This window comes from Oncorhynchus nerka, linkage group LG13 (assembly GCF_034236695.1).
Source record: "Oncorhynchus nerka isolate Pitt River linkage group LG13, Oner_Uvic_2.0, whole genome shotgun sequence".
NCBI classification, from domain to species: Eukaryota; Metazoa; Chordata; class Actinopteri; order Salmoniformes; family Salmonidae; genus Oncorhynchus; species Oncorhynchus nerka.
The window spans coordinates 14474108-14499278 of NC_088408.1; the positions used below are offsets into that span (position 1 = coordinate 14474108).

The 25171-nt window shown below is 45.3% G+C and overlaps 1 protein-coding gene across 1 annotated transcript in view; it reads right to left on the reverse strand.

Annotated features, from left to right (window-relative positions):
• Positions 1-8756: 8756 nt before the first annotated feature.
• The window catches only part of LOC115139157 (gephyrin-like), a 140397-nt gene continuing 123982 nt past the window's right edge, over positions 8757-25171 (reverse strand). The window contains exons 13-22 of the mRNA XM_065026955.1: positions 21558-21677; positions 17043-17101; positions 16707-16860; positions 16191-16312; positions 15693-15780; positions 11629-11702; positions 11473-11537; positions 11268-11371; positions 10592-10688; positions 8757-10135 (exon numbers count right to left, since the gene is read on the reverse strand). Of these exons, the coding sequence (XP_064883027.1) occupies positions 10002-10135; positions 10592-10688; positions 11268-11371; positions 11473-11537; positions 11629-11702; positions 15693-15780; positions 16191-16312; positions 16707-16860; positions 17043-17101; positions 21558-21677 (1017 nt within the window). The 3' untranslated portion in view covers positions 8757-10001. The remainder of the gene's footprint in view (positions 10136-10591; positions 10689-11267; positions 11372-11472; positions 11538-11628; positions 11703-15692; positions 15781-16190; positions 16313-16706; positions 16861-17042; positions 17102-21557; positions 21678-25171) is intronic.

Sequence of the window (25171 nt, forward strand, 5' to 3'; positions counted from 1 at the left end):
GAGGGGTGCGAAAAAAAGTGTCAAAGACAGAAAGAGAAAGAGGTCAGAACAGAGGAGCCAGCATATGATTCATGAATTACAGTGTTACTAGGGATGACAGCATATGATTAATGAATTACAGTGTTAATAGGGAATAACGTATATGATTCATGAATTACAGTGTTACTAGGGATGACAGCATATGATTCATGAATTACAGTGTTACTAGGGATGACAGCATATGATTCATGACTTTACAGTGTTACTAGGGAAGACGGCATATGATTAATTAATTACAGTGCTACTAGGGAAGACAGCATATGATTAATGAATTACAGTGCTACAAAACTTTATATTCTCAGGTCCTCAAAGTTGCATAAGTGTGTCTCTAACGGTGTCTCCTAACCAGTCTCGGGCCCCTTGTTGGGGAAGTGGTGATGACGGGACTGGGGGGGTTGGCATTGTTTCTCACATCAAAAAATACCTACGGACGACAGACAGATGGAGAGAATAAAAAAAAACAAGGATTAATCATGCTTACACTGCCAGTCATCATAATCATCAGGAGGTGAAATGCACTCTGGGACTGCTACATATCTATCTGTAGTTCAATGTAAAGCATCTTTTTAATAATACTTCCTGTTGACCCCGACCAAGTGACCTCTCACCTCTGATCATGCTGTGCCCTCTGTGTCAGGCAGTTCAGAAGTGGTTCACCGACACAGCTGATATAACCTAGACCAGGTATTCCCAAACTGGGGCAATGCTGTCAGGGGCCAAATAAAAATATAGATCATATTTTCTTCTTCTTCACATTTTCAAACAGTCCATTTATATTTTTCCAACGGGGCGATACATTTGGGTGAGTGTTTTTAAATATCCTGAGTAACCTAATTTCACTGCCAAAAATACAATTAAATCATCTAGTGTTCAGCGAAATAACAACACAATGTCAAATACAGGTATCCTAGTCAAATAATTAACATCCAATCACATTAGCCATTACTCTCTTGCGGGAATTCCACTAACAGTCCGTATGTACCCAGTAGTAGCTGGTGCTCTGTACGATCTGTACTAATGGTGCAAAAGCCATGACAGGGAGACATAGTGGAGTGGTAACGCGCCTGCAAGCAGTTGCTCCCGACGCCACTTGTGTAAACAGCAGCATTCACAGAGAGGCTCTTGCTGCCAAGGGAATGCCTGACAGCTTGAAAGACGTTTTGGACACTACAGTGAAAATGGTTAACTTTGTTAAAGCAAGGCACCTGAACTCTCGTGTATTTTCTGCACTATGCAATAGTATGGGCATCGACCATGTAACACTTTTACAACATACAGAAGTGCGCTGGTTATCAAGGGCAAAGTATTGATACATTTTTTTTTCAATTGAGAGACGAGCTTAAAGTTTTCACTGACCATCATTCTCACTTGTCTGACCACCTGCATGATGACGAGTTTCTCACATGACTGGCCTATCTGGGTGATGTTTTATCCTTGCCTGAATAATCTGAATCTAGGATTACAGGGACTCTCCGCAACTATATTCAACGTGCGGGAAAAAATTGAGGCTATGATTAAGAAGTTGGAGCTCTTCTCTGTCTGCATTAACAAGGAACACAACACACAGGTCTTTCCATCATTGTAGGATTTTTTGTGTGCAACTGAACTCAAGATTACGGACAACGTCAAATGTGATAAAGCGAAGCACGAGTGAGTTGGGTGTGCAATTACGCAGGTACGTATTCAATGTTATTGCCCTACTTGCAGGCTTCTCACACAGTTCAATGGCGACAAACGTGGCAGTAATCAAATCAGTAACACATATCCACTGAGTGTACAAAACATTAAGGACACCTTCCTAAGACTCTACAAGGTATGGAAAGCGTTCCATGGTGACGCTGGCCAATGCTTCCCACAGGTGTGTCAAGTGTTATGGATGTCCTTTGGGTGGTGGACCATTCTTGATACACACAGGAAACTGTTGAACGTGAAAAACCCAGCAGCACTGCAGTTCTTGACACAAACCAGTGCGCCTGGCACCTACTACCATACCCCGTTCAAAGGCACTTAAATATTTTGTCTTCCCGTTCACCCTCTGAAAGGCACACATACACAATCCATGTGTCAATTGTCTCAAGACTTAGAAATCCTCCTTTAACCTGCCTCCTCCCCTTCATCTACACTGATTGAAGTGGATTTATAAGGGACATCTATAAGGGATCATTGGATTCACCTGGTCAGTCTATGTCATGGAAATAGGTGTCCTTAATGTTTTGTATCCTCAGTCACAGGAGGTTGGTGGCACCTTAATTTGGGAGGACGGGCTCGTGGTAATGACTGGAGCGGAATTAATGGAATGGTATCAAATGCATCAAACACATGGTTTCCATGTTTCCATTCCATTTGCTCTGTTCCGGACGTTATTATGAGCCGTCTTCCCCTCAGCAGTCCCACGTGTACTCAGTGTATAACATACTAACATAAGTACAAGAGGCATGCAGATAAAATAAAATAAGACACAAATAAAAATAATGTAAAAAATGGCCTATAGGGATATAGTAGGACATTGTTTTCCCATGCGCATAGTGAGTGTAATAACAGCATAGAAACCTGTGAAAGTATATACATGAGAAGTGAAGTATGGTGACATAACTATTGCATTGGTCCGGAAGACAAAACTGATTTCAGTGTGTACAGAATATGAATAAATGGTAAGTGTGTGGTAGGATGCAGGAGTCAGCCCAGGGTTCAGCTGTTTGTTACAGTTCTGTGGCTGGTTTTGAGACAGGTGGTCTGAGACTTGACGTTGACCCTCACTGCAGCGGCTCCCTTTCCTCTGTGCGCCTCAGCCTCCTGCCTCAACCCGAGGCGCCTTTCAGGTAACGGGTGACCTGAATCTGGACCCCTCAACAATGGCATCCCGGGTTGCGGAGATCTTCAGAATGGCTCCTATACACAAAGAAAGAACACTGAGTTACATTTGAATCGCACATGGTCTTACACATGAGTTTAAGATTTAACTTAAAAAGTAGAGAAAACAAGTGTAACACATTTCATAATATCAAAACTTACTGTGAAGAACGGTCTTCAGAAACAAGTCCCTGAAACAGGTCTTATCCCCTGCCCCTGTCCAGGTTGTGGTGATCGCAAGACTGTTTGGCAGAATGCAAGGTAGTATCCGCCAAAGTGTGAGGAAAGGTTTTGCTATCTGGGTTAAGCCTGTCCCTTCCCAGTTGGAACAGTCGGCATATACAGGGCCTTCAGAAAGCATTCAGACCCCTTGGCTTGTTCCACATTGGAACAGTCGGCATATACAGGGTCTTCAGAAAGCATTCAGACCCCTTGGCTTGTTCCACATTGGAACAGTCGGCATATACAGGGCCTTCAGAAAGTATTCAGACCCCTTGGCTTGTTCCACATTGGAACAGTCGGCATATACAGGGCTTTCAGAAAGCATTCAGACCCCTTGGCTTGTTCCACATTGGAACAGTCGGCATATACAGGGCTTTCAGAAAGCATTCAGACCCCTTGGCTTGTTCCACATTGGAACAGTCGGCATATACAGGGCTTTCAGAAAGCATTCAGACCCCTTGGCTTGTTCCACATTGTGTTACGTTACAGCCTTGTTCCAAAATGGATGAAATATATTTTATATTTCAGCAATCTACACACAATACCCCATAATGACAAAGTGAAAACAGGTTATTAGAAATGTTTGCAAATGAATAAAACCGAAAAAACATACCTTATTTGCATAAGTATTTAGACCATTTGCTATGAGACTCAAAATTTAGTTCAGGTGCATCCTGTTTCCATTGATCATCCTCGAGATGTTTCTACAACTTGATTGGAATCCACCGGTGGTAAATTCAATAGATTGGACATGATTTGGAAAAACACACATCTGTCTGTATAAGGTCAGCTGACAGTGTATGTCAGAGCAAAAACAAAGCCATGAGGTCCAAGAAATTGTCATTAGAGTTCAGAGACAGGATTGTGTCGAGGCACAGATCTGGGGAAGGTTACAAAAAAATTCTGCAGCATTTGAAGGTCCAGAAGAACACTGGCCTCCATCATTCTTAAATGGAAGAAGTTTGGAACCACCAAGACTCTTCCTAGAGCTGGCTGCCCGGTCAAACTGCAAACAATCAGGGGAAAAGGGCCTTGGTCAGGGAGGTGACCAAGAACCCGATGGTCACTCTGTCAGAGGTCCTCTGTGGAGATGGGAGAACCTTCCAGAAGGACAACCATCTCTGCAGCACTCCACCAATCAGGCCTTTATGGTAGAGTGGCCAGACAGATGCCACTCCTCAGTAAAAGGCATATGACAGCCCACTTGGAGTTTGCCAAAAGGCACCTAAAGACTCAGACCATGAGAAACAAGATTCTCTGGTCCGATGAAACCAAGATTGAACTCTTTGGTCTGAATGCCAAGCGTCACATCTGGAGGAAATCTGGCACCATCCCTACTGTGAAGCATGGTGGTGGCAGAATCATGCTGTGGGGATGTCTTTCAGAGGCAGGGAATGGGAGACTAGTCAGAATCGAGGCAAAGATGAATGGAGCAAAGTACAGAGAGATCCTTGATGAAAGCCTGCTCCAGAGCACTCAGGACCTCAGACTGGGGAGAAGGTTCACCTTCCAACAGGACAACGACACTAAGCACACAGCCAAGACAACGCCGGAGTCTCTTTGGGACAAGTCTCTGAATGTCCTTCATCTCTGGAGAGACCTGAAAATAGCTGTGCAGCAACACTCCCCATCCAACCTGACAGAGCTTGAGAGGATCTGCAGAGAAGAATGGGAGAAACTCCCCAAATAGAGGTGTGCCAAGCTTATAGCATCATACCCAAGAACACTTGATAAAGTAATCACTACCAAAGGTGCTTCAACAAAGTTCTGTGTTAAGGGTCTGAATACTTATGTAAATGTTATATGTTTCTATTTTTTTTTAATAAATGAGCAAACATTTCTGAAAACCTGTTTTTGCTTTGTCATTATGGGCTATTGTGTGTAGATTGCAGAGATTATTTTTTTGAATACATTTTAGAATAAGGCTGTAATGTAACAAAATGTGGTAAAAGTCAAGGGATCTGAATACTTACAGAAGGCACTGTATATTATGACAACATTTTGTGTCGGCAGAGTTTTTTTCAGCTGTTGGAGCACACAATATTTTTTCTTGAGGGAAATCGAAGTTCGGTAGCCGAAGTCTATGCATCTTGTGGGTGCTTGTACTACTCCTAGTAGGAGTGGAAACTATGTACGGGATTGTTGTCATTCAACAAGAGATAATTCATTTTATGCGAATGTTTTCATTAGTTAGTCGTAAAATTTTGCGACTAAGATCTCCTTGGCAATAACAACAACATTTATTACAGATTTCATGATTTATCTTAGATTAATTCTGACTATTTTGAGGAAGTGTATACTGCCTATGTTGATGCTATAGCATCTCAAGAGGGGCAAACAGTAATATAGAATATAACACAATAGATATGGTAGGAGAAAATCCAAAGAAAAACCAACCTGATGTTTTTTTTTTGAGAGTCCGTCCTCTTACAATGGCAAGTATAAGGTCCTACTGAAAATTAGCTCCCTGGCTGCAATTCCTATGGCTTCCACATGGTGTCAGCAGTCTATGTTCAATGTGTCAGGCTTGTAACTTCAAAAATGAATAAGAAATATCAGTTTTAGTACAGCGACACAGTCTTGGAAATTCATGTTTGCGCGCGCCATGAAGAGAGGACGCACCTGCTAAAATCGGTATCCTATTGAACATACTTCTTTCTGTGAGAAATATTATAGTTTGATTATATTTTAGAGTATCTGAGGAGTAAATAGAAACTTATTTTGACTTATTGAAACAAAGTTGAGGGGTAGGGTTTCGGATTCCTTTCTCGGCATGTTGAACGAGTAGATTACTCAAATCGATGGCGCCAACTAAACAGACTTTTTGGGACATAAAGAAGGATTTTGGTCAATAACAAAAGTTTATCTCAATACTTTGTTATATACCCTTTGTTGGCAATGACAGAGGTCAAACTTTTTCTGTAAGTTTTCACGAGGTTTTCACACACTGTTGCTGGTATTTTGGCCCATTCATGCATTCATGCCATGCAGATCTCCTCTAGAGCAGTGATGTTTTGGGGCTGTTGCTGGGCAACACAGACTTTCAACTCCCTCCAAAGATTTTCTATGGGGTTGAGATCTGGAGACTGGCTAGGCCACTCCAGGACCTTGAAATGCTTCTTACGAAGCCACTCCTTCATTGCCCGGGCGGTGTGTTTGGGATCATTGTCATGCTGAAAGACCCAGCCACGTTTCATCTTCAATGCCCTTGCTGATGGAAGGTTGTTTTCACTCAAAATCTCACAATACATGGCCCCATTCATTCTTTCCTTTACACGGATCAGTCGTCCTGGTCCCTTTGCAGAGAAACAGCCCCAAAGCATGATGTTTCCACCCCAATGCTTCACAGTAGGTATGGTGTTCTTTGGATGCAACTCAGCATTATTTGTCCTCCAAACACGACGAGTTGAATTTGACCAAAAAGTTATATTTTGGTTTCATCTGACCATATGACATTCTCCCAATCTTCTTCTGGATCATCCAAATGCTCTCTAGCAAACTTCAGACGGGCCTAGACATGTACTGGCTTAAGCAGGGGAACACGTCTGGCACTGCAGGATTTGAGTCCCTGGCGGCGTAGTGTGTTACTGATGGTAGCCTTTCTTACTTTGGTCCCAGCTCTCTGCAGGTCATTCACTAGGTCCCCCCGTGTGGTTCTGGGATTTTTGCTCACCGTTCTTGTGATCCTTTTGACCCCACGGGGTGAGATCTTGCGTGGAGCCCCAGATCGAGGGAGATTATCAGTGGTCTTGTATGTCTTCCATTTCCTAATATTTGCTCCCACAGTTGATTTTTTCAAACCAAGCTGCTTACCTATTGCAGATTCAGTCTTCCCAGCCTGGTGCAGGTCTACAATTTTGTTTCTGGTGTCCTTTGACAGCTCTTTGGTCTTGGCCATAGTGGAGTTTGGAGTGTGACTGTTTGAGGTTGTGGACAGGTGTCTTGTATACTAACAAGTTCAAACAGGTGCCATTAATACAGGTAACGAGTGGTGGACAGAGGAGCTTCTTAAAGAAGAAGTAACAGGTCTGTGAGAGCCAGAAATCTTGCTTGTTTGTTATTGACCAAATACTTATTTTCCACCATAATTTGCAAATAAATTCATAAACAAATCATACAATGTGATTTTCTGGAATTATTTTTCTAATTTTGTCTGTCATAGTTGAAGTGTACCTATGATGAAAATTACAGGCCTCTCTCATCTTTTTAAGTGGGAGAACTTGCACAATTGGTGGCTGACTAAATACTTTTTTGCCCCACTGTATGTACCTAAATGTTTAATATACATCATTTTTATGATTATTTATTTGAATTGCGCGTCATCCAGGTTCACCGGAAGTTGTCCCGCTAGCAGGACGCCGAGGCAAATGCCATAAAAGTCTGATTGCATCGGTGACCATATTGTTGGCAAATTAGATTGTACCGGTATCAAAATATCTGTTCAACATCAAATTTGACTATACATGGGTGACATTTTTATTTTTAATGCTTCTTTTGGGGATCTCAAACCATTTGCTTGTGTTACAAAAGGTTAAGTCTTACTTCTTGACAGTGTCAATCATTACCAATTTGGAGTAAAACGAATGACCCACTTGGCGCTTCTAAGCTAAAAAATATGTTACTTTAGGGTTAATGATTCTGATACATAACCTCATTATGTGTACATAACCTCTTTATGTATACATAACCTCTGTATGTGTACATAACCTCTGTATGTATACATAACCTCTGTATGTATACACAACCTCTCTGTGTATACATAACGTCTTTGGGTATACATAACCTCTCTGGGTATACATAACCTCTGTGTATACATAACCTCTGTGTATACATAACCTCTGTGTATACATAACCTCTCTGTGTATACATAACCTCTTTGGGTATACATAACCTCTCTGTGTATACATAACGTCTTTGGGTATACATAACCTCTGTGTATACATAACCTCTTTGGGTATACATAACCTCTTTGGGTATACATAACCTCTCTGTGTATACATAACCTCTCTGTGTATACATAACCTCTCTGTGTATACATAACCTCTGTGTATACATAACCTCTCTGTGTATACATAACCTCTCTGTGTATACATAACCTCTCTGTGTATACATAACCTCTCTGTGTATACATAACCTCTTTGGGTATACATAACCTCTTTGGGTATACATAACCTCTTTCTCACTTTCAATGGCCTATTGGCTTCTTCACGTAGGCTACGTCAAGATGCAGGAAGTTAAGGGTTAAAGGCCCATGTTCATAACGTGTCTCAGCATAGCAGTGCTGATCTAGGATTTCATTTCTTATTTTATTTAACCTCCATTTAACTAGGCGAGTCAGATAAGAACACATTCTTATTTACAATGACAGCCTACCCTGTCTATTCAATATAATCTAAAAAGGCAGCACTCCTACTCTGAGCCACTTTATGAAAACAGGCTCAGGAACGTGCTTCTACACCTGCATTGCTTGCTGTTTGGGGTTTTAGGCTGGGTTTCTGTACAGCACCTTGAGATATCAGCTGATGTACGAAGGGCTATATAAATACATTTGATTAGATTTGATTTGGTCACAGACTTGATCATGTTATTGGATCACCCTCAAACAAGGTGCATCAAAGAACAAAAATCACTTTTTTTTCTTTAAATAGATTTTATTAAAAAAAGGAAACCCAACAATAACTTTTTTTTATACATAATGATCAAGGATTTTTATTATCATAGTCTCTTTCATCAGTTTCATATCATTACAGAAAATGTACTATAGTACAGCATTGTTCAATGTCTCCTCATTGCTTCAATATGGGTAATGTCCTTCAGAGTGCTGGTCACATATCTGTACAATATGGGTAATGTCCTTCAGAGTGCTGGTCACATATCTGTACAATATGGTTCATCTTCCTATTCTTTTTTTCTGTACATTTTTTGTGAAGTCAGTTAAAAAGGCTGTCAGCACTTAAAGAAGCTGTTTCTTTTATTCTGTGTGTTTTCCCTCTTTCTCTTTAGTCGATCAAATAAAATACTGTTTTTTGTTTTCCCCAGTAAACCATGCTCCCCGGGGGCAGAGCTGCACCTGGTCAGGTGATAAATAAGGAAGCTTCAGGGTCTGGGCAGGTTGGTGGATGACTGCCCCCCCACCCCTTTCCAGCACCACCCTCATCCCTGCTCAGGCATTTGGCACTGCGCACATAAACAAGACTCACAAGATAAACAACAAGCAAAGCTCTTTGTCAAGCCATTGTGATGCATACTAATGAGAGAAAAATAGAAGTGTGTGGTGTCACTGTTAAAGCGACACACCACAGAGGAAATAGACCTAGATTATACCCTCCCTTCCTTCCTCTTACACAAGCACCGTGGGAAATCTGGAGTCTTCCTCAGGGTTTTTCTTGATATATATATATAAAAAAAATGATATTTTTTTCCACTAAAATGAGAAAATAACATTTCTTATTTTTTTGTCCTGGCAGGCACCTACAGATCTATTAAAATGCTACTGCTATTGATAAGGTCTAGCATTGAACACACAAAGCAATTGCAATGAAAGGAACAAAGTTGCCTTACAATCTAACAATGATAGTAAGAAGAATAATCATAAGAATATATTACAGAATAAATCTCTTTTTATAATTAGATTTTTTTCTTTGAAAGTTATATTTTCTTTGTTTGAAATACTATTATAATCTTTTAAATTAATCATATTTTTTTGTATCATATGTACCTAGGTTTGTGATGGAGATGTTGACTATACCTCAACGTTATCCAAATCAAGAAAAACTAGCTGTGCCGTTGCATATTACAGAATAGTCAATGATATGTGGACATGCACCGTGAACCACCCATTCGAACCCCCTCTCTCTATGAAGCCATCTCAACGTCCCCCTTTGATGACATCATAGCCGGCCGATAACCATGACGTCGACCACCTCTCCCTTGTGCAGCTCCACGTATTGCTCTGTTTTTGGAGGTAGCATCAGGAGACCGTTGGCGCTGCGCATGCTCATCAGCCTGCTGCTCACCTGGTTTCCTACGTGATGGAGAGAAGAGGAGAGAGAGAGCAATAAAGAGAGAGAGAGAAAGAGAGAGAGGGAGAGAGAGAATAAATGCACTCTAGGCCCTCTGTCAGTGCCCAGTACCACACATGTCCAGGAAGATTACACCCATGACAGTCAGGATGATCTCACTACAACATCATGCAAGGGAGTGAGAGCCTTCTAATACTCCACTGTCTAATTGTAGTTCTTTAAGCAATACAATACTACACGTAATAGAAAACAGTGAAGATAGTCACAACCAGAGGGTTTGTTAGATGAGGACTATAGCTTACCCCTCTACAATTGCCCATGAACAAAGCCAGTGAGACTGTGACTACACATTTAGTGTAGTCGTTTAGTATAGAAGCGTATCGCTCCTTATAGCAATGCACAACAGAATAGAATAGAAAATAATACAATACAATAGAATGCTATGGTTCCATCAGTACCTGTGCTCTGGGCCCATGGCAGAGGCTCCTGGTGGTGCCATGTCAGAATGCAGCGGTGGTACTCAGGGCGAGGGTCCAGCTTCACGTCACATGACAACTACAGGAGACAGCCACACAATCAACAGGGCTCATCATGACATGATGCCCTCATCATGACATGATGCCCTCATCATGACATCACATCAGGGTGTGTCCCAATTATCTCTCCTCCCTCCTGAAGTGTGCACTCGTTCACTACAATTCATACGCGTGCATATATATATATATATATTTTTTTTACATATCCCAACTCCCCCTGAGCCACCCTCGGAGAGTGGGGTCACGGCCAGGGTCAGCTATTATCATCGGTGACCCTAGAGCAATCAGGGTAAAGTGCCTTGCATAAGAGGACATCGACAGAGTTTTCACCTCGTCAGCTCAGGGATTGGAACTAGAGAACTGTCCCAACGCCCTAACTGCTAGACTACCTGCCACCCTAAATGACCATCTGGTCTGGACAGTAACAATTCTGAAAGGATATACAGTAACTAGTCTATGGGCCACATGGTCAAGTCATCTGGTCAGACAAAACACCTCTTCCAATTCATTTTGAGAGGAAAGCGAGGATAGAGAAAGCAAGCAATCGAGGAAAGGCAAATGAAGAAAGATTCATGGAGTCCTGTGACTTCATTCTTACCCTGGCTTTGATGATGGTGGGCCGTGGGTCCAGGATCCCCTGCATCTTCCTCAAGGCAGGAATGACGAAGAGGTTACATGTCACCACAGCAGACACGGGGTTACCTGGGCCGGGGGGGAGAAAGAAGAAAGAAAACAAGAGTGTGTTAGAAACCAGTCTGGAAAGGATTGTCTGATTTCCTCTTTCTCTTTACTTTACACACTACCTGGGAGGGCAAAGATGAGTTTACGAACAGCGTCCATATCCAACGTGGCGAACGTTGTCGGGAGACTGATGGGAGAAGAGAAGAACAACATGGTCATCAATGAACAATCCATCCACCGGTCCACCAGCCATCCCTCCCTTCCTTCCTCCATCTCACCCTGGTTTCATGAAGACTCGTCCAAAGTGGATCTGGGCATGCAGATCAATATCCAGCACCTGTTTCAGATAGTCCTGAAAAAGAAGATCACACCGTTTGGAGTCTTCTAAGATACATATAAACATCAGACCAAAACAGTCCTAGTGTAAGTGTACCTAAAACCCACATTAGACCAAAACAGTCCTAGTGTAAGTGTACCTAAAACCCACATTAGACCAAAACAGTCCTAGTGTAAGTGTACCTAAAACCCACATTAGACCAAAACAGTCCTAGTGTAAGTGTACCTAAAACCCACATTAGACCAAAACAGTCCTAGTGTAAGTGTACCTAAAACCCACATTAGACCAAAACAGTCCTAGTGTAAGTGTACCTAAAACCCACATTAGACCAAAACAGTCCTAGTGTAAGTGTACCTAAAACCCACATTAGACCAAAACAGTCCTAGTGTAAGTGTACCTAAAACCCACATTAGACCAAAACAGTCCTAGTGTAAGTGTACCCCACATTAAAAAACCCTACATTAGACCAAAACAGTCCTAGTGTAAGTGTACCTAAAACCCACATTAGACCAAAACAGTCCTAGTGTAAGTGTACCTAAAACCCACATTAGACCAAAACAGTCCTAGTGTAAGTGTACCTAAAACCCACATTAGACCAAAACAGTCCTAGTGTAAGTGTACCTAAAACCCACATTAGACCAAAACAGTCCTAGTGTAAGTGTACCTAAAACCCACATTAGACCAAAACAGTCCTAGTGTAAGTGTACCTAAAACCCACATTAGACCAAAACAGTCCTAGTGTAAGTGTACCTAAAACCCACATTAGACCAAAACAGTCCTAGTGTAAGTGTACCTAAAACCCACATTAGACCAAAACAGTCCTAGTGTAAGTGTACCTAAAACCCACATTAGACCAAAACAGTCCTAGTGTAAGTGTACCTAAAACCCACATTAGACCAAAACAGTCCTAGTGTAAGTGTACCTAAAACCCACATTAGACCAAAACAGTCCTAGTGTAAGTGTACCTAAAACCCACATTAGACCAAAACAGTCCTAGTGTAAGTGTACCTAAAACCCACATTAGACGTGTGCACCACTGGGTTGTATTCAGGCACCAAGGCAACAACAAAAACGGACTGAAATAGTACAAAATTTATATCGCATTTACATGGTTTTTGCTGCAAAATGTTTTCCGTTTTGGGCCCTTATAAATACAACCCTGTGCTGTGTGAGTCCACATAGTATGAACTCCACAATGTCATGTATCTACAGTACCAGTCAAAAGTTTGGACACACCTACTCATTCAAGGGTTTTTATTTTTTACTATTTTCTACATTGAAGACATCAAAACTGTGAAATAACACATATTGAATCATGTAGTAACAAAAAAGTGTTATATAAATACAAATATACACTGCTCAAAAATATAAAGGGAACACTAAAATAACACCTCCTAGATCTGAATGAATGAAAGATTCTTATTAAATACTTTTTTCTTTACATAGTTGAATGTGCTGACAACAAAATCACACAAAAATGATCAATGGAAATCAAATTTATCAACCCATGGAGGTCTGGATTTGGAGTCACACTCAAAACTAAAGTGGAAAACCACACTACAGGCTGATCCAACTTTGATGTAATATCCTTAAAACAAGTCAAAATGAGGCTCAGTAGTGTGTGTGGCCTCCACGTGCCTGTATGACCTCCCTACAACGCCTGGGCATGTTCCTGATGAGGTGGCGGATGGTCTCCTGAGGGATCTCCTCCCAGACCTGGACTAAAGCATCCACCAACTCCTGGACAGTCTGTGGTGCAACGTGGCGTTGGTGGATGGAGCGAGACATGATGTCCCAGATGTGCTCAATTGGATTCAGGTCTGGGGAACGGGCGGGCCAGTCCATAGCATCAATGCCTTCCTCTTGCAGGAACTGCTGACACACTCCAGCCACATGAGGTCTAGCATTGTCTTGCATTAGGAGGAACCCAGGGCCAACCTCACCAGCATATGGTCTCACAAGGGGTCTGAGGATCTCATCTCGGTACCTAATGGCAGTCAGGCTACCTCTGGCGAGCACGTGCGGCTCCCCAAACAAATGCCACCCCACACCATTACCGACCCACCGCCAAACCGGTCATGCTGGAGGATGTTGCAGGCAGCAGAACGTTCTCCACGGCGTCTCCAGACTCTGTCACGTCTGTCACATGTGCTCAGTGTGAACCTGCTTTCATCTGTGAAGAGCACAGGGCGCCAGTGGCGAATTTGCCAATCTTGGTGTTCTCTGGCAAATGCCAAACGTCCTGCACCTGTGGACGTCAGGCCCTCATACCACCCTCATGGAGTCTGTTTCTGACTCATGGAGTCTGTTTGAGCAGACACATGCACATTTGTGGCCTGCTGGAGGTCATTTTGCAGGGCTCTGGCAGTGCTCCTCCTTGCACAAAGGCGGAGTTAGCGGTCCTGCTGCTGAGTTGTTGCCCTCCTACGGCCTCCTCCACGTCTCCTGATGTACTGGCCTGTCTCCTGGTAGCGCCTCCATGCTCTCGACACTACGCTGTCAGACACAGCAAACCTTCTTGCCACAGCTCGCATTGATGTTCCATCCTGGATGAGCTGCACTACCTGAGCCACTTGTGTGGGTTGTAGACTCCGTCTCATGCTACCACTAGAGTGAAAGCACCGCCAGCATTCAAAAGTGACCAAAACATCAGCCAGGAAGCATAGGAACTGAGAAGTGGTCTGTGGTCACCACCTGCAGAACCACTCCTTTATTGGGGGTGTCTTGCTAATTGCCTATAATTTCCACCTGTTTTCTATTCCATTTGCACAACAGCATGTGAAATTTATTGTCAATCAGTGTTGCTTCCTAAGTGGACAGTTTGATTTCACAGAAGTGTGATTGACTTGGAGTTACATTGTGTTGTTTAAGTGTTCCATTTATTTTTTGAGCAGTGTATTTTAGATTCTTCAAATTATCCACCATTTGCCTTGATGACAGCTTTGCACACTCTTGGCATTCTCTCAACCAGCTTCATGAGGAATGCTTTTCCAACAGTCTTGAAGGAGTTCCCCACATATGCTGAGCACTTGTTGGCTGCTTTTCTGCACTCTCCGGTCCAACTCATCCCAAAACATCTCAATTGGGTTGAGGTCAGGTGATTGTGGATGTCAGGTCATCTGATGCAGCATTCCATCACTCTCCTCTCTCCTTCTTGATCAAATAGCCTAGAGGTGTGTTTTGAGTCTTTGTCCTGTTGAAAAACAAATTATAATCCCACTAAGCGCAAAACAGATAGGATGGTGTATCACTGCAGAATGCTGTGGTAGCCATGCTGGTTAAGTGTGCCTTGAATTCTAAATAAATCACAGACAGTATCACCAGCAAAGCACCCCCTCACCATCACACCTCCTCCTCCATGCTTCACGAAGGGAATCCCACATGAGTAGATCATCCGTTCACCTACTCTGCGTCTCACAAGGACACTGCTGTTGGAACCAAAAATCGTAAATTTGGACTCATCAGACCAAAAGACAGATTTCCACCGTTCAAACTGATTGGCTCAAATGCATTAAGAAGGAAATAAATTATTCCACAAATAAACGTTTAACAAGGCACACATGTTAATTGAAATGCATTCCAGGTGACTACCTCATGTAGCTGGTTGAGAGAATGCCAAGAGTGTGCAAAGCTGTGTGCAAAGGGTGGCTACTTAGAAGAATCCTATTTGCAATTCTTCATGATACATGGTTCCATATGTGTTACTTCATAGTTTTGATGTCTTCACTATTATTCTACAATGTAGAAAATAGTAAAAAAATAAAGAAACTTTTGACTGGTACTGTATGTAAAAAATGTTAAATGTACTGTATATGTCACAAAATATCAAACACCACAATTCCCAATCCAAATAAATAAATGATCCTGTTCTTTGTGTGATTGTAATTAATCCCACATTTTCCCCACATAGTATTAACACCACAATTCCCCACCCCGACCACAAGGTGTCAGAATAGTGCAATGTCATAACCAATGACCATTCATACTCACTATTTGCTCACATACCTTCTCTCCCATCGACACCCCTCCAGAGGTGATTATGACGTCAGCGCGGCTGATGCCCTCGTTTAGGGCATTCAGCAGGTCATCTGGGCTGTGGGGCCGATAGACAGAGAACAGTTACCATCAGACACCACATATAGGGTTACAGAGGGATGGGTGAAAGGAGGAGGAGGAGGAAGAAGAAGGGGAGGGTGAGGAAGATCAGGAGGAAGATGAAGAGGAGGTCGTCTGAGCTGTGGGGCCAATAGACAGTGAACAGTTACTAGTTACCATCACACAGCATAGAGGAGGCGAGAGGAAGAGGAGGAGGCAAAGTAGGTGCAGGAAGAGGAATATAAAACAAAAGGAGAGTAGAAAGAGAGGAATAGAAGGACTATCAGGAATAGGAAGAGGAAGATGGTAGAGACAAGAAGAAAGATAATGAGAGGATGAAGAGATCAAGGGAGGAGGAAGAGGAAGACGAACAGAAAGAGGAGCAGGAAGAAGAGTGTGAAGTCCTACTTGTCTCCCACGATGCCCAGGTTGATGGTGGGGTATCCGTGCTCCTGGATGGTGGCGAGCAGCGTGGAACGGTTACTGTCTCTGATCTTTCCTGGGTGGAGGTCGTCCTCAGGGTTTAACAGCTAGAGACAGCGGGGGAAGTGTTCATTAGGTATTAAACGGAAGAAAACAGCCTGAAAACAGGGAGAGACAACCAGGATTTGTCCAATAAGAAAAGCTCATTTTCGTTTTCTGTTGCTAAATGTTTTAAAGGCCCAGTGTTTTTTAAATGTAATATCTGGATAACAATGAAGTCATTTACTGTAATAGTTTGTTAGGATTTTGTACAGAAAACTTTCTCAAGCAAGAATTTAGATAGTTCTATCTGGGACTGGCCTGAGTGGAGCAGGGAAGAGCGGTGGATTATCCAATGTTAAGATTGTCAGGATCAATCCACCAGAGTCGAGGGGCTTAATGGGATATGAAACTTCAAAACTAGTTGTTATTAGCTGAGAGGTTTGGAACTCTCTGTCTCACTTCGTTGCCTGTGGACATGACAGCCACCACGGGGAACTTCTGCACCTCCACCTCGGTGACTCCTACGGTGGCCAGCAGGCCAATCTCAGAGGGGCCCATGTGGGTTCCCTTAGACAGGACACATTCCCCACGCTTGATGTCATGACCTATGGGCCTGGAGGGAGTGGAGACAAGGATGTTTAATAGGAAGGTTAAAGAGTGGGTATGTATACAGAGGAACATCAAAACACACTTTTATGCACTTTTACACACACACACACACAAACACATGGAAGCAGGCTTGCATGCACGCAAGCACACACAAACACACACACACACACACACACACACACACACCGGATGTCTTGTCCGGGACGGGCCTGTACGAGGATCCGGACCTCCAGCTCCTCTGTGCCCTGAGAAGGAGAAACCAACAAACCTGTAAGGAGCTATTACACAAAACACCTACCCTACTGTCGTCGCCTTCCCTACAGTCGTCGCCTTGCCTACTGTCGTCGCCTTGCCTACTGTCGTCGCCTTGCCTACTGTCGTCGCCTTGCCTACTGTCGTCGCCTTGCCTACTGTCGTCGCCTTGCCTACTGTCGTCGCCTTGCCTACTGTCTTCGCCTTGCCTACTGTCTTCGCCTTGCCTACTGTCTTCGCCTTGCCTACTGTCGTCGCCTTGCCTACTGTCGTCGCCTTGCCTACTGTCGTCGCCTTGCCTACTGTCGTCCCCTTGCCTACTGTCGTCGCCTTCCCTAATGTCGTCGCCTTGCCTACTGTCGTCCCCTTGCCTACTGTCGTCCCCTTGCCTACTGTCGTCGCCTTCCCTACTGTCTTCGCCTTCCCTACTGTCGTCGCCTTCACTACTGTCGTCGCCTTCACTACTGTCGTCGCCTTCCCTACTGTCGTCGCCTTCCCTACTGTCGTCGCCTTGCCTACTGTCGTCGCCTTGCCTACTGTCGTCCCCTTGCCTACTGTCGTCGCCTTCCCTAATGTCGTCGCCTTGCCTACTGTCGTCGCCTTGCCTACTGTCGTCCCCTTGCCTACTGTCGTCGCCTTCCCTACTGTCTTCGCCTTCACTACTGTCGTCGCCTTCACTACTGTCGTCGCCTTCACTACTGTCGTCGCATTCCCTACTGTCGTCGCCTTGCCTACTGTCGTAGCCTTGCCTACCTTCGTCACCTTCACTACCGTCTTCGCCTTCACTACTGTCGTCGCCTTCACTACTGTCGTCGCCTTCACTACTGTCGTCGCCTTCACTACTGTCGTCGCCTTCACTACTGTCGTCGCATTCCCTACTGTCGTCGCCTTGCCTACTGTCATAGCCTTGCCTACCTTCGTCACCTTCACTACTGTCTTCGCCTTCACTACTGTCGTCCCCTTGCCTACTGTCGTCGCCTTCCCTAATGTCGTCGCCTTCCCTAATGTCGTCGCCTTGCCTACTGTCGTCCCCTTGCCTACTGTCGTCGCCTTCCCTACTGTCTTCGCCTTCACTACTGTCGTCGCCTTCACTACTGTCGTCGCCTTCACTACTGTCGTCGCATTCCCTACTGTCGTCCCCTTGCCTACTGTCTTCGCCTTCACTACTGTCGTCGCCTTCACTACTGTCGCCTTGCCTACTGTCGCCTTGCCTACTGTCGTCGCCTTCCCTACTGTCGTCGCCTTGCCTACTGTCGTCGCCTTGCCTACTGTCGTCGCTTTGCCTACTGTCGTCGCCTTGCCTACTGTCTTCGCCTTGCCTACTGTCTTCGCCTTGCCTACTGTCGTCGCCTTGCCTACTGTCTTCGCCTTGCCTACTGTCTTCGCCTTGCCTACTGTCTTCGCCTTGCCTACTGTCTTCGCCTTGCCTACTGTCTTCGCCTTGCCTACTGTCGTCGCCTTGCCTACTGTCGTCGCCTTGCCTACTGTCGTCCCCTTGCCTACTGTCGTCCCCTTGCCTACTGTCGTCGCCTTCCCTAATGTCGTCGCCTTGCCTACTGTCGTCGCCTTGCCTACTGTCGTCCCCTTGCCTACTGTCGTCGCCTTCCCTACTGTCTTCGCCTTCACTACTGTCGTCGCCTTCACTACTGTCGTCGCCTTCACTACTGTCGTCGCCTTCACTACTGTCGTCGCCTTGCCTACTGTCGTCGCCTTGCCTACTGTCGTCGCCTTCCCTACTGTCGTCGCCTTCCCTACTGTCGTCGCCTTCCCTACTGTCGTCGCCTTCCCTACTGTCGTCGCCTTGCCTACTGTCGTAGCCTTGCCTACCTTCGTCGCCTTCACTACTGTCTTCGCCTTCACTACTGTCGTCGCCTTCACTACTGTCGCCTTGCCTACTGTCGCCTTGCCTACTGTCGTCGCCTTCCTACTGTCGTCGCCTTGCCTACTGTCGTCGCCTTGCCTACTGTCGTCGCCTTGCCTACTGTCGTCGCCTTGCCTACTGTCGTCGCCTTGCCTACTGTCGTCGCCTTGCCTACTGTCGTCGCCTTCCCTACTGTCGTCCCCTTGCCTACTGTCGTCGCATTGCCAACTGTCGTCGCCTTCACTACTGTCGTCGCCTTGCCTACTGTCGCCTTGCCTACTGTCGTCGCCTTGCCTACTGTCGTCGCCTTGCCTACTGTCGTCCCCTTGCCTACTGTCGTCGCCTTCCCTACTGTCTTCGCCTTCACTACTGTCGTCGCCTTCACTACTGTCGTCGCCTTCACTACTGTCGTCGCATTCCCTACTGTCGTCCCCTTGCCTACTGTCTTCGCCTTCACTACTGTCGTCGCCTTCACTACTGTCGCCTTGCCTACTGTCGCCTTGCCTACTGTCGTCGCCTTCCCTACTGTCGTCGCCTTGCCTACTGTCTTCGCCTTGCCTACTGTCTTCGCCTTGCCTACTGTCGTCGCCTTGCCTACTGTCGTCGCCTTGCCTACTGTCGTCGCCTTCCCTACTGTCGTCGCCTTGCCTACTGTCGTCGCCTTGCCTACTGTCGTCCCCTTGCCTACTGTCGTCGCCTTCCCTACTGTCTTCGCCTTCCCTACTGTCGTCGCCTTCACTACTGTCGTCGCCTTCACTACTGTCGTCGCCTTCACTACTGTCGTCGCCTTCACTACTGTCGTCGCCTTGCCTACTGTCGTCGCCTTCACTACTGTCGTCGCCTTCCCTACTGTCGTCGCCTTCCCTACTGTCGTCGCCTTGCCTACTGTCGTAGCCTTGCCTACCTTCGTCGCCTTCACTACTGTCTTCGCCTTCACTACTGTCGTCGCCTTCACTACTGTCGTCGCCTTGCCTACTGTCGTCGCCTTGCCTACTGTCGTCGCCTTCACTACTGTCGTCGCCTTCCCTACTGTCGTCGCCTTCCCTACTGTCGTCGCCTTCCCTACTGTCGTCGCCTTGCCTACTGTCGTAGCCTTGCCTACCTTCGTCACCTTCACTACTGTCTTCGCTTTCACTACTGTCGTCGCCTTCACTACTGTCGCCTTGCCTACTGTCGCCTTGCCTACTGTCGTCGCCTTGCCTACTGTCGTCGCCTTGCCTACTGTCGTCGCCTTGCCTACTGTCGTCGCCTTGCCTACTGTCGTCGCCTTGCCTACTGTCGTCGCCTTGCCTACTGTCGTCGCCTTCCCTACTGTCGTCCCCTTGCCTACTGTCGTCGCATTGCCTACTGTCGTCGCCTTCACTACTGTCGTCGCCTTGCCTACTGTCGCCTTGCCTACTGTCGTCGCCTTCACTACTGTCGCCTTGCCTACTGTCGTCGCCTTCACTACTGTCGCCTTGCCAACTGTCGTCGCCTTGCCTACTGTCGTCGCCTTGCCAACTGTCGTCGCCTTGCCTACTGTCGTCGCCTTCCCTACTGTCGTCGCCTTGCCTACTGTCGTCGCCTTCACTACCGTCGTCGCCTTCCCTACCGTCGTCGCCTTCCCTACCGTCGTCGCCTTCACTACCGTCGTCGCCTTCACTACCGTCGTCGCCTTGCCTACTGTCGCCTTGCCTACTGTCGTCGCCTTCACTACTGTCGTCGCCTTCACTACTGTCGTCGCCTTCACTACTGTCGTCGCCTTGCCTACTGTCGTCGCCTTGCCTACTGTCGCCTTGCCTACTGTCGTCGCCTTCACTACTGTCGTCGCCTTCACTACTGTCGTCGCCTTGCCTACTGTCGCCTTGCCTACTGTCGTCGCCTTCACTACTGTCGTCGCCTTCCCTACTGTCGTCGCCTTGCCTACTGTCGTCGCCTTGCCTACTGTCGTCGCCTTGCCTACTGTCGTCGCCTTGCCTACTGTCGTCGCCTTCCCTACTGTCGTCGCCTTCCCTACTGTCGTCGCCTTCACTACTGTCGTCGCCTTGCCTACTGTCGCCTTGCCTACTGTCGTCGCCTTCCCTACTGTCGTCGCCTTCCCTACTGTCGTCGCCTTCACTACTGTCGTTGTTACTTGCCTACTGTCGCCTGATGCCTGTCACCGCAAAACTGTCGTCGCCTTCCCTACTGTCGTCGCCTTGCCTACTGTCGTCGCCTTCCCTACTGTCGTCGCCTTGCCTACTGTCGTCGCCTTGCCTACTGTCGTCGCCTTGCCTACTGTCAGTGTGTGATAATGCCTTGCCTACTGTCGTCGCCTTTGATAATGTGTCAGTGTGCCTTGCCTACCGTCGTCACCTTGCCTACCGTCGTCACCTTGCCTACCGTCGTCACCTTCCCTACTGTCGGCACCTTCCCTACTGTCGGCACCTTGCCTACTGTCGTCACCGTCACTACTACCGCCATTCTGGCTCAGACAAAGCTTGCTTCCTTACTTGATTTACTTATATATCCCCCCTGAATATACCTTTTATTATTACACCATCCCTCTATAGACCCTCTTCAGTCCCTCTCCACAGGGCTAAGGGTCAGGGGTCAAAGGGGAGACTTACGTCCTCAGACTCGCGGAGCAGCTCTGTATCCTCCACCTGCACCACAGCGTCTGCCCCACAGGGGATAGGAGCCCCCGTCGTCACCCTCATCACCTGGCCCGGCATCACTGTGTGGGTGGGCTGCAGGGACACACAGAGAGAGAAACTGGTGTCAAATATACACACATGCAGATTTACAGACACAAACCCACACTGCAAATATATCCCAAACCCATTTAATATCAAACATTAAAACAGTGATGTAATCAAAGGCTAATGTTTCCAGTTTTTATTGGGGCTTTGACAGTCTACTACAAATCAGTCTGACAGGACTTTGGCAGTATTTCAATCTGAAGGAAGTCTGGTTTGAAGTGACTGAAATGTATCAGAAATGTATTGGGAAGTTCAGAAGATCATCAGGCAAACATTTTGTTACTTCACTACATTCTTAAAGAAAATGATGTCCTTTTAATCCATACACCCAAAAGTCCTCATTACATGTGTAATGCTCTGCAAGACAGGAAAATGGTCCAATTCATGCACTTATCAAGAGAACATTCCTGGTCATCCCAACCAAACAACCACAGCAAGGCAAACACGTGTCATGTGTCAGTGTGTGATAATGTGTCAGTGTGTGATACTGTGTCAGTGTGTGATAATGTGTCAGTGTGTGATCATGTGTCAGTGTGTGATAATGTGTTGTGTGTGATAATGTGTTGTGTGTCAGTGTGTGATAATGTGTCAGTGTGTGATAATGTGTTGTGTGCCAGTGTGTGATAATGTGTCAGTGTGTGATAATGTGTTGTGTGTCAGTGTGTGATAATGTGTCATGTGTCAGTGTGTGATAATGTGTCAGTGTGTGATAATGTGTTGTGTGTCAGTGTGTGATAATGTGTCAGTGTGTGACTATGTGTCTGTGTCAGTGTGTGATCATGTGTCAGTGTGTGATACTGTGTCAGTGTGTGATAATGTGTCTGTGTGTGATAATGTGTTGTGTGTCAGTGTGTGATAATGTGTCATGTGTCAGTGTGTGATACTGTGTCATGTGTCAGTGTGTGATAATGTGTCTGTGTGTGATAATGTGTCATGTGTCAGTGTGTGATACTGTGTCATGTGTCAGTGTGTGATAATGTGTCATGTGTCAGTGTGTGATAATGTGTCAGTGTGTGACTATGTGTCTGTGTCAGTGTGTGATCATGTGTCAGTGTGTGATACTGTGTCAGTGTGTGATAATGTGTCTGTGTGTGATAATGTGTCATGTGTCAGTGTGTGATAATGTGTCAGTGTGTGACTATGTGTCTGTGTCAGTGTGTGATCATGTGTCAGTGTGTGATCATGTGTCAGTGTGTGATAATGTGTCAGTGTGTGATAATGTGTCAGTGTGTGATCATGTGTCATGTGTCAGTGTGTGATAATGTGTCAGTGTGTGATCATGTGTCAGTGTGTGATCATGTGTCAGTGTGTGATCATGTGTCATGTGTCAGTGTGTGATAATGTGTCAGTGTGTGATACTGTGTCAGTGTGTGATCATGTGTCAGTGTGTGATCATGTGTCAGTGTGTGATACTGTGTCAGTGTGTGATAATGTGTCAGTGTGTGACTATGTGTCTGTGTCAGTGTGTGATAATGTGTCAGTGTGTGACTATGTGTCTGTGTCAGTGTGTGATCATGTGTCAGTGTGTGATAATGTGTCTGTGTGTGATAATGTGTTGTGTGTCAGTGTGTGATAATGTGTCATGTGTCAGTGTGTGATACTGTGTCATGTGTCAGTGTGTGATAATGTGTCTGTGTGTGATAATGTGTCATGTGTCAGTGTGTGATACTGTGTCATGTGTCAGTGTGTGATAATGTGTCAGTGTGTGACTATGTGTCTGTGTCAGTGTGTGATCATGTGTCAGTGTGTGATACTGTGTCAGTGTGTGATAATGTGTCTGTGTGTGATAATGTGTCATGTGTCAGTGTGTGATAATGTGTCAGTGTGTGACTATGTGTCTGTGTCAGTGTGTGATCATGTGTCAGTGTGTGATACTGTGTCAGTGTGTGATAATGTGTCAGTGTGTGATCATGTGTCATGTGTCAGTGTGTGATAATGTGTCAGTGTGTGATCATGTGTCAGTGTGTGATCATGTGTCAGTGTGTGATCATGTGTCAGTGTGTGATCATGTGTCAGTGTGTGATACTGTGTCAGTGTGTGATACTGTGTCAGTGTGTGATCATGTGTCATGTGTCAGTGTGTGATACTGTGTCAGTGTGTGATACTGTGTCAGTGTGTGATCATGTGTCAGTGTGTGATAATGTGTCAGTGTGTGATAATGTGTCAGTGTGTGATACTGTGTCAGTGTGTGATAATGTGTCAGTGTGTGATAATGTGTCAGTGTGTGATAATGTGTCAGTGTGTGATACTGTGTCAGTGTGTGATAATGTGTCAGTGTGTGATACTGTGTCAGTGTGTGACTATGTGTCATGTGTCAGTGTGTGACTATGTGTCTGTGTCAGTGTGTGACTATGTGTCAGTGTGTGACTATGTGTCTGTGTCAGTGTGTGACTATGTGTCTGTGTCAGTGTGTGATAATGTGTCAGTGTGTGACTATGTGTCTGTGTCTGTGTGTGATGACTATGTGTCTGTGTCAGTGTGTGATAATGTGTCAGTGTGTGACTATGTGTCTGTGTCAGTGTGTGATAATGTGTCAGTGTGTGACTATGTGTCTGTGTCAGTGTGTGACTATGTGTCATGTGTCAGTGTGTGACTATGTGTCTGTGTCAGTGTGTGATACTGTGTCATGTGTCAGTGTGTGATAATGTGTCAGTGTGTGATAATGTGTCAGTGTGTGATAATGTGTCATGTGTCAGTGTGTGATACTGTGTCATGTGTCAGTGTGTGATAATGTGTCATGTGTCAGTGTGTGATACTGTGTCATGTGTCAGTGTGTGATAATGTGTCTGTGTGTGATAATGTGTCAGTGTGTGATAATGTGTCAGTGTGTCAGTGTGTGATACTGTGTCATGTGTCAGTGTGTGATAATGTGTCTGTGTGTGATAATGTGTCAGTGTGTGATCATGTGTCAGTGTGTCAGTGTGTGATAATGTGTCAGTGTGTGATAATGTGTCAGTGTGTGATCATGTGTCAGTGTGTGATAATGTGTCATGTGTCAGTGTGTGATAATGTGTCAGTGTGTGATCATGTGTCAGTGTGTCAGTGTGTGATAATGTGTCAGTGTGTGATAATGTGTCAGTGTGTGATCATGTGTCAGTGTGTGATCATGTGTCAGTGTGTGATCATGTGTCATGTGTCAGTGTGTGATACTGTGTCTGTGTCAGTGTGTGACTATGTGTCATGTGTCAGTGTGTGATAATGTGTTGTGTGTCAGTGTGTGATAATGTGTCATGTGTCTGTGTGTGACTATGTGTCATGTGTCAGTGTGTGACTATGTGTCATGTGTCAGTGTGTGATAATGTGTCAGTGTGTGATAATGTGTTGTGTGTCAGTGTGTGATAATGTGTCATGTGTCAGTGTGTCATACTGTGTCATGTGTCAGTGTGTGATAATGTGTCTGTGTCAGTGTGTGACTATGTGTCTGTGTCAGTGTGTGACTATGTGTCAGTGTGTCAGTGTGTGATAATGTGTCTGTGTCAGTG